The sequence below is a fragment of the Vidua macroura genome, chromosome 22, assembly GCF_024509145.1.
Source record: "Vidua macroura isolate BioBank_ID:100142 chromosome 22, ASM2450914v1, whole genome shotgun sequence".
Taxonomy (NCBI): domain Eukaryota; kingdom Metazoa; phylum Chordata; class Aves; order Passeriformes; family Viduidae; genus Vidua; species Vidua macroura.
In genome coordinates this window covers 3,003,316-3,012,574 of record NC_071592.1, presented here as the reverse complement: position 1 = coordinate 3,012,574, position 9,259 = coordinate 3,003,316, and the positions used below count along the sequence as shown (strand labels likewise).

Sequence of the window (9,259 nt, the reverse complement as noted above, 5' to 3'; positions counted from 1 at the left end):
AAGGACACGGTGCCTCACAAATAGCCATGTCTTCCCCCGGCGTCACCTCCCCCTGCCCGGCTCCCGAGCGCGGCGATGCTCAGGGCGAGCATCCCTGGAGGCGCCGCTGCCCGCAGGGAATCGCTGTCCCTTCCCGGCTCCCGGCGCGGGGATGCCCGGCCCCAATCCCCGCCGCGTGCCCTTGGCTGCTCCCTCTGGGAGCGCATCTCGCCGGGGACGAGCCCGCCAGTACCACCGCGAACGTGACCGCGGCCAGCCGGCTCCGGGGGAGCCGGGGGTGCGGGGAGAGCCGAGGGCAGGCGCCAGCAGCGCCTTAATACGCGCTGCTCTCAACAGAGCCGCGAACCCACGCACCGACCCTTCCCCGGGCGGGACGCGCCGCGACCCCGGGGAAGGATGGGGAGAGGGCGGTGATGGATGGAGCGCGGCGTTCTCCGGGGGGCGAGCCGCGCCGCTGCCCCCCTCGCCATCCGCGGTGCGGGCTCACCTGTCCGTACACCTGGATGGGCTCGGGCGGGCGCGGCGCGGCGCGGCGGCCCCGCGGGGGCTCGGCGGGGGCGGCGGGGGCCGGCGGGGCGCGAAGCAGCAGCAGCGGCGAGCGGGCGCCCGCGGCCACCGGCGGCGGCGGCAGCAGCAGCAGCGGCAGGAGCGGCAGCAGCCGGCGGGGGAGCGGGGAGGCACGGCCGGCCCCGCCAGAGCTCCGTGTCGCCATGTTCGTGCCGCCGGGGCCGGGCGGAGCGGAGCGGAGCGGAGCGGGGCCGGGAGGAGCGGCAGCCGCGCCGCCGCCCGGAGAGAATGTGCATGGGCAGCGCTGCCGCTGCGAGCCCCCCCGCCGCTCCCCGCGGGCACGGATGCTCGGGCCCCCTCCCCTCTTCTCGCCTGCTTCTCGCTGTTTTCTTTCCTCTTTTCCTCTTTTCCTCCCTCTCCGTCTTTTTCGCCCTCGCCGGAGGATGCTCGGCTCCCCGACGAGATGGAGTGAAATAAGTTCTGGTTAATTTCCGTGAAATGGACTAAAGCTCGGCCCCCTCCCTGCGTCTCCTCTCCCTGTCCTTTCCTCTGCTCTTTCTCCTCTTCTTTTTATCCCTCTCCCTCTCTGGAGGTGCCCGTGAGACGGAGTGAAATAATAAATTCAAGTTAATCTCTGTGAAACGGAGTAAAAAGAAATGAAGCAGCCGGAAATCAAGTTGAAGGGAGCTGAATGGAAGGAAACTGTGTTGAAGTAAAGAAGCTTTTTAGGAGGGTGTGGAGTGACAGGGCAAAGAGGAAAGGCTTCAAACTGGCAAAGAGTAGGGTTAGATTGCATGTTAGGAAGAAATTCCTCCCTGTGAGGGTGGTGAAACCCTGGCACAGAGTGCCCAGAGAAGCTGTGGCTGCCCCATCCCTGGAATTATCCAAGGCTGGGTTGGGCCTTAGAGCAGCCTGAGACAGTGGAAAGTGTCTCAATTTCTGCCATCTTTTTATCTGAGCAGAGTTGAGAAGGTGAGCAAGACATGGTGGGGGTAGGAAGCCAGAGACCCTCAGGGTCTCTCCAGGGCCTTCTGCCACCTCTCCCACCCATGGCAGGTGTGTTTGAGCTGTGCCAGTGCCCGTGTGCTTCCCACAGAACACTTGGCATAGGCAACAGGCCCATAACTCTCCAAAGTGCAGGAGGTGATGCTTGGTTGGTTATGCAGGGACAGCACAGGACTGATGCCAGTGGCCACAACTCTGATTTATTGGGGCAGCTCCAAGTGCTGGACTCCCAGGCGTGGGATTCCCCTGGTGCTGCTCCCCTGGTCACTGTGCATCCCTTTCAGAAAGAAATTTACCCCATCCCTGCCTGGGGCTCGTCTGTGTCCCGGGTGTTACAGAGCAGGGTGGGAAGAGGGAGCAAGGATTTGAGGCAGGAGATTCAAATGACACTGGGAGATGACAGGAAAAGTGAGCTGCGCCTGTTGCTCAGCCCCAGCTTGTCTCTCTAAGCTGCTTTCTGAAAGGGATGCACAGTGACCAGGGGAGCAGCACCAGGGGAATCCCACGCCTGGGAGTCCAGCACTTGGAGCTGCCCCAATAAATCAGAGTTGTGGCCACTGGCATCAGTCCTGTGCTGTCCCTGCATAACCACCCAAGTGTCACCTCCTGCAGAGGTGGTTTTTAGGCATGATCTTGCTGCAAAGAAATGGCTCAGGCCTCTTGTGTCTCTGAGGTACTGAGAACACACTGATGGCTTTCAACCCCTCTGCCTCACATGCACCATTCCAGCATTTCCAACAACAACAACAACAACAAAAAGGATGTGGCCAAGCAGTGAAGGAATGGGAGCCTGTAAATCCCATGGACAACCCCGAGGCAGTCTTGCTCCCCCTTATTCCACTTGCCTTAATAGCAGGAATGTTGTCCAGAGCTTTCCCCGAGGTGCTTTCACCTAGAAACCCAGTTAGTGTATTTCAATTATCGGGTCAATACAATTAGAAGCCCTCCTAATAAGGCTTTTAGAGGTCTTGACTGAGAGTGATGTCCCCCTGGAGGACAGGAGGTCACCGTGGCTCTGGGCAGAGGCAGGGAGGGAGTTTTGTTGTGTAGGAATCCCTGCAGCCAGTTCTCTCTGGGAGGAGATGCTCTTCTCAGAGGAGAAGGACTCAAAAAGGACCTGGAGATGAGGAATAGAGTAAGAAATAGGAGGAAATGAGGAACTGCCTTTGCTGAGGTGCTAAATGGAGGAAAATGGTGTTTGGGGGGGTTGTTTTCTCTCTTCCAGCCCTTGTTTCACACTTCTTGCAGGGTGCAAGAAGGGTCCCTGTCCCCCTGTGAGCTCCCTGTGGTGGGCACATGGAGAGAGCTTTAGCCAGGAGCTCTTGGGTGAGCCCAGCCCTGGTAAATGCTCACAGATGAATGGCTCTTTCTTTGTGCAGGGAAACACACGTTTCCCTTGCCAAGGTATTTTTTGTTTCTTGAAAAGAGACGTAAAGGGGAGAGGGGAACAGTGCAGAGTTTATTTTAAGGTCCATCTGGATTTCATCAGCAGCAAAAGCTGTGAACTCCAAGAGCAAGGTGAGGAGCCCCTGGCCCCCTGGTTTTCCTTCCCCTCTTCCTTGAGACCTTTCCCTGTCTCAGCTTTAGAGGTCCCAGAGGGTTTGGGGGACTGAGGGGCTGCAACAGCCATTCCCCACAAAGCCTCACTGAGAGAGTAAAGCTGCTTAAAGGAACCATTGCTTGTTGCTGGAGTTGAATCAGGGAGCAAAACAGGGATGCCAGGAGCCAAAGACAGGATGCTACCCATGGCACTGGCCTCAGAGCCTTCCTCAGAGGATGATGATGGTGGTAGGGTTTCCTGCAGGGCTCAGGGCTGTGTCAGAGGCACCCAATTGTTGCATTCACACTCCACGGGTCACTTTGTGTGCTGGGGTCTCTCTGAGGGGGATGTTCAGTGTGTGGCACAAACGTGCACTGCCCTGGTGTGTGGCACAGCAGCGGGGGGGGTGAAGGGAAGGAAGGAAATGCTCTGTGTGGGGTGGGACAGGGAAGCTATCGCAGACAAATCAGCAGAAAAGGCTCCGATGCCAGGAAAAGCATGAGGAATGGGGTCATGGAACTGGAGCAGGGACACCCCGTGTGTGTCCTCTAAGAGAGCCGCTCCTGCCCCACGCTGGGGAATGAGGAGGAGGAGGAGGAAGGGCATCCACGCAGGTGCAGCTCCAGCCATAGCTGTCACGAGCAACATCCCCATCTTGTGGCAACAGCAGCATCAGGGGACCAGAGCCAGAGCTGCTGCTCTCCGTGCCACAGTGCCCCAAGGCCACGCGGGGGACGCGTCCTGTGCCGGCAGCCTCGGCACCGGGGGTGTGTGACCAGCAGGACACGATCTCCCTGTGCCCTGGAGCTGGGGTGCTGCAGACCCATCCCGAGGGGAATGCCAGGTGTTTGGCAGAAGGGCCGTGGGAGGGTGCACTGGGCACCAGGAGTGATGCAATTCATCCTAGGATGAAATTTACTGCCCTGCAAGGACCCAGCTGCTGAGGGCCACTGTCTGGGCACTACCAGGATGGGGTGCCCAGGCATTAGGCTCAGCTAAGGTGGAAGGATGGGGTGATGAGAAGTCTGGGGCCTTTTCCCAAGAGCGGATTGGGAATCAGGGTGGCCAAGGTCTGTGATGTCACTGTGTTTGATGTGGGCTGTGCCTTGACCCCAGGCAGTGCTCCAGGCCCCAGGTTAATGAGCAAACAGAGGTCAGGGGTGCTGTCCACGTGGGGAGAGCAAGTTGGGATGGGTGAAAAGGTGAAGGCAGAGCGTGACCGTGCTGGCAGGATGTGGGACAGGTGTCCCTTGTGCTCACCAGGTGCCAGGGGTGTGGTGGTGTGGCCTCGGGCCATGCCCTGCCTGGGGACAGCTGAGGCTGGATGAGGAGCAGAGGGGCTGTCACCACAGCAAGGGACCCCCAGAAGGGCCTCCACCCCCAGTAAGGGCAGCAGGGACTGGTGAGACTGGGGGAGCAGGGAGTGGGAAAGCACAGGTGTCACTGTGCAGGGACCTGGTCACACCTAAGGGGGTTTGGGGCACTGGAGGTGGCTCTGGCCACCCTGACTGTATTTTGCCCATCTTCTGCTGCTTTGGCCCAAATTTGCTGCCAGCACAGCACGGGTCTGTGCCAAGCCCCTCATGGGTGCTGTAGGGCTGCCCCAGGAGACTTTTGGGAGAAGGGACCAAACAGCAGGCAAGTTGGCAATTGAGATTTATTGAACATGGGTCGCTCCAAAGGTGGGGTGACCAGATTTCAGCAGGAAACACACAGGCCCTTAAGGGGAGAAGCTGGCCACAAACCCTTGAGTGAGGAGAAGCCCCTGCCCCTCACATCTGGGTGCCTGGTCCTCCTCCCTTCCCTCTCAATGTTCTCACGGAGCTTGAGAGACCCACAGTACTCAAAGCCTGCCTCTGTCCTACAGGCATGATGTTTCCATGGGACATCCCCGGGCAAGAGGAGGGAGGTTGAGTGCAAGAAGTCCCACCAAGGGAGCCATCAGAAGAAGCCACACCACCTCCAAAAGGTAGGGGTTTTTTCCCAAAATACAGCTTGTCCCGATGGACACCATGATGGGAACAATGAATCGTCAACAAAGGGGTGCAGCAGCGGAACAAAGACCCCGCCACGAGTCACGTTAATTTGTGCCACGTTACTGCTCTATTTGTGCCATGTTATTCTTCCTGTAGAGCATCAGCACAGCACTAAAGCAGCTCAGGGACCTTAGCAGAGATCCAAAGGGAGCTGGGAGAGGAAGCAGTAGGAAAAACAGGGCAGATCTGTGGTGTGGAGCAAGGCCGGGCACCGCCGTTTTGGGACCGGGGCAGGTCGGACGCTCACCAAAAATCACCCCACGCTGGTCACGTCATCAGGGACAGGGGCTCTTTGTCCGTGGGAAATAGTCTTGGGTGGCTGGTGAGGAATGGGACAAGATCCAGCCAGAGAAGGGACACACTCGGAGGAAGCCTACTCAGTCTTGGAGGCCACGATGCCGTTGGACACTCCCGGGTCTTTCTTGGAGGCCCCGCTGCCGTTGGACGCTGCCGGGTCTTTCTCTCGGAGCTTGCGCAAGTAATCGTGGGGACCTTTGCCCTCGAAGGACGTGGGGCTCTTGTAAGAACCACCAATCTTGTCCCAGAGGGTGAAATACTGCCCGTAGTTGTAGTCGAAGTACAGGTGGTGGTCGGTGTGGTGGGCAGAGCCGTTGATGACGTGCCGCAGCAGCCGCGGCACGCGGTAGTCGCCGTCGTGGATGGAGATGGTCCAGACGTTGACGAAGATGTAGAGGCCCAGGTAGGTGACTTTGTGCAGGGGGAACAGGAAGGGGTAGATGTGGTAGGGCAGGCTCTGCATGAAGCCATCCACGGGGTGGAAGGCGTGGCTGGCGAAGGGCGTGGCGATCTTCCACAGGTGGTGGGGCTTGTGGAAGCGCTGCGGGGACACGGGGCTGTCAGTCGGGGTGGGCCCTTTTAGAGGCCCCCCCAGCCAGATTCATGGCCACAAGGGATGCTGTTTGGCCCACCACCACCCAAACTGAGAGGGGGACACGTGCCCTAAAGGGCTCTCAGCTCCCATCACATGGTGTTCAGCCATTCCCACCCGAGCATGCAGCTTGGAAATGTCACCAGAGCAGGACAAGGACTCTTGTCCAGAGCCCCCTGTCCTGTCCCATACCTTATAGAACAGCTTGTGGTGGAGACCACGGTGTATCCAGTAGATGCCCATGTCAGTGAAGAAGAGGAAGGACAGCATGCTGAGGAAGACACCAGACCAGCCTGGGTGGGGACAGGGTTGTTAGAGGTGGCACATGTGGCCATCAGGAGGCTGTGAGGGTCTCCACAAGAGTCCTCGTGGTGGGAGACACATCTGAGTCTTGTCAGGGTCTGCCCCAGTGAGGTGACAGCGTCAGGCTGTCCCCTGTGACTCAGGGCAGGTGAGTCAGGTGCTGTTTCACTGGAGCTGTGCCCAGGGAAGGGAAGGATCTCATTTGTGGAGGGTGGAGTGTGTCAAGCACGACCCCGAGTGAGGGTGTCTGGGCACCTTCTCTAATGACAACTTGGGCTTTTGGCTGACAGGAGGTACCCAGGAGGATTTCTCAGGGTTGTCATCAGGAGAAATGGGGGCTGAAGGAGGTGACCCAGGTGGGGAGAGGACACTGCTGTGGCAGGGAGGTCACTCACCATACGGGGAGTCCTCGATGTTGTCGTAGAGTTTGCTGTAGCCCCGCACCTCGGCGAAGAACAGGGCAACGGTGGGGACGCTGATCCAGGGCAGGGAGCGCAGGGCGTAGGCAATCTCCCGGCTCACCTGGTTCTGTGGGGTGTGGCAACAGGGGTCAGGGGCACAGGGGACATCCCCACCTGGTCTGTGGGTGTGGCAATAGGGGTCAGGGGCACAGGGGACATCCCCACCTGGTCTGTGGGTGTGGCAACAGGGGTCAGGGGCACGGGGACATCTCCACCTGGTTCTGTGGGGTGTGGCAAGGGGGGTCAGGGGGCACAGGGGACACCTCCACCTGGTCTGTGGGTGTGGCAACAGGGGTCAGGGGCACAGGGGAAATCTCCTGGCTCACCTGGGGTGTGTCAAGAGGGGTCAGGGGCACAGGGGAGATCTCTACCTGGTTCTGTGGGGTGTGTCAAGAGGGGTCAGGGGCACAGGGGACATCTGAGAGCCCCAGTGTCCCTCATAAGGCTGGGAGGGCTGGCATCTTGGCCACCCCTTTGTCATGGCATCTGTGCCATGGTGTGGGACACAGGGTGCTGCTCACAGGGGGACAGCTGTGCTTGGGGCAGGGCTCTGGTGTTGGGGTTTGTGGGTGGTGGCACTTGCTTCGGTCAGGGATGATGGAGGGCAACAGCAGGCGGAGAGGGGTGGGTGTGACAGCGGGGACAGCCCGTGCCACAACACTGGCAGGGGACATTTGGAATGGACAAGGGGATGGCGAGGGGGGCAGTGCCACGCAGGGCCTGGCTGAGGAGTCGGCAAGGCGCACCCACCTCCAGGAACTGGGGATGTTTCTTGAGCTCGTGGTCGAAGATGAAGTAGTAGCTGAAGGTGCCGAAGAGCAGGTAGAGGGCGAGGGCGCCCAGGTTGGTGATGACAAAAAGGCTGAGGAGCTGGCGGCAGGGCTCGCCCTCGGGCCACCCCGCCGGGTACACGTAGGGCGTCAGGAGGTGCCGGTCCGCGGCTTCCAGGACCAGATCCATGGTGGCTCCTGCAGGAGAAAGAGTCGGTGTGACTGCTCGAAGATGTCCCTGCCTAGCGCCGTAGGGGCACCGGAAACCGGGAGCCCGCCAGGTTGTGGGCAGGGGTTGGCAGGGTTGGCATGCCGTCCGTCTGGCTGGATCGCCTTAGCTGGGACTGGGAAGCAAATGTGGGACACGCAGGTTGTGGGTGTGAAGCATGGAAGACGCACAAGTGGGGGACTCGCCGAATTCTGTGCCCTGTCCCTGTGGGAGGGGGCACTTGCGGCAGGGGACAGCGGGCTGCGGGCGGCAGCGGGACGGGTGACAGCGGGATGTGGCTCGGGGGCGCAAAACCCCTTTTGGGGCGGCACATGGGGCGCCGGGCTCCGTTCCGTGCCCTGCGGGGCAACTCCCCGGGCAGGGTGGGTGCCAAGCGGGGCTCACCGTGTCCGGGAGCCGCAGGTGGCACGGCCGGCGGCGGGGACGCAAGAAACGGGGAGGGCGGCGCTGGCGGGGGGCGCAGCGGCCCGCGGGGCCCTGCCGGCGGTGTCCCCCCCTCGGTGACCCCGCGCCCCGGTTCCCGAACCGCGGAACCCCGAACCCCCGGCCCCGTTACCTGCCCGGGGTCCCGGAGCGGCGCGGGGCGGGGGCGGGGCCGCGCGGTAGCGCCACGTGACGTCACCGGCGGAAGAGCTCGCGCCACCTCGGGCGGTGACGTCAGCGGGTAGAAAGAGGCGGAGTCATGAGATGGGGAGTGGCCATTGGCTGGTGCGTGCGGGGCGTGGTCGGAGGCGTGATCTAAAATTGGGCGTGGTCGCGATGGGCGTGGTCTGGGCGGGGCGTGCGGAGCTCCGCGGTCGCCCCTCGCCCCCAGAATTTTGGGGAATTCTGCCCGCTCCGGGCTCCTTCCCTGCTGTCCCCTCGGTCGCGATGGCAACCCTTGCAGCCCTTTTCCTTTTAATTATTGTTTTCCATTCTATTAATTTAATTTAAATTATTGGTTTATATTTTTATATTTTTTTATATCTATTTTTATATATTTTTATTCTATTATTTAATTGAGTAATTGGTTTTTATTCTATTAATTTAAATAATTGTTTTATATTTTTATATTTTGTTATATATTTTTATTCTATTATTTTACTGGGTTTTATTCTATTAATTTAAATAATTGTTTTATATATTTTTATAATTTGTTTTTATATATTGTTATATATTTTTATTCTATTATTTAATTTTTGTTTTTATTCTATTCTATTAGTTTAATTATTGTTTTGTATTTTTATATTTTGTTTTATATTTTTTGGTTTTTTTTCTATTATTTAATTTAATTATTGTTTTTTTATTCTATTAATTTAATTATTGTTTTATATATATTGTTATATGGTTTTTATTCTATTATTCAATTTAATTATTGCTTTTCATTCTGTTACTGTGTTTTCTTGTGGAGTTCTATTTTAACAACTCTGGGAGGGAGGGATGGAGGGATTCACCAAACTGTGTTTCTGACATTGCCTCAGCCACCAAAAATCACAGCACTTTTCCCAACATGAGCAGAAATTGTACACCCCAAGCTTAT

At 58.1% G+C, this 9,259-nt stretch overlaps 1 protein-coding gene across 2 annotated transcripts; it reads right to left on the bottom strand.

Moving 5' to 3' along the window:
* Positions 1 to 4,691: 4,691 nt before the first annotated feature.
* On the bottom strand, positions 4,692 to 8,332 carry SC5D (sterol-C5-desaturase). 2 transcript variants are annotated; one of them, XM_053997175.1, is made up of 5 exons: positions 8,297 to 8,332; positions 7,492 to 7,709; positions 6,676 to 6,808; positions 6,170 to 6,270; positions 4,692 to 5,926 (listed from the first exon to the last, which is right to left on the bottom strand). In XM_053997175.1, exons 2-5 carry the CDS (start codon positions 7,699 to 7,701, stop codon positions 5,462 to 5,464), a joined length of 909 nt encoding a protein of 302 aa, XP_053853150.1. In that variant the 5' UTR covers positions 7,702 to 7,709; positions 8,297 to 8,332; the 3' UTR covers positions 4,692 to 5,461. The 2 variants fall into 2 exon arrangements, with proteins under 2 accessions (XP_053853150.1, XP_053853149.1); XM_053997174.1 differs by lacking the exon at positions 8,297 to 8,332 and adding an exon at positions 8,125 to 8,275.
* Positions 8,333 to 9,259: the final 927 nt, after the last annotated feature.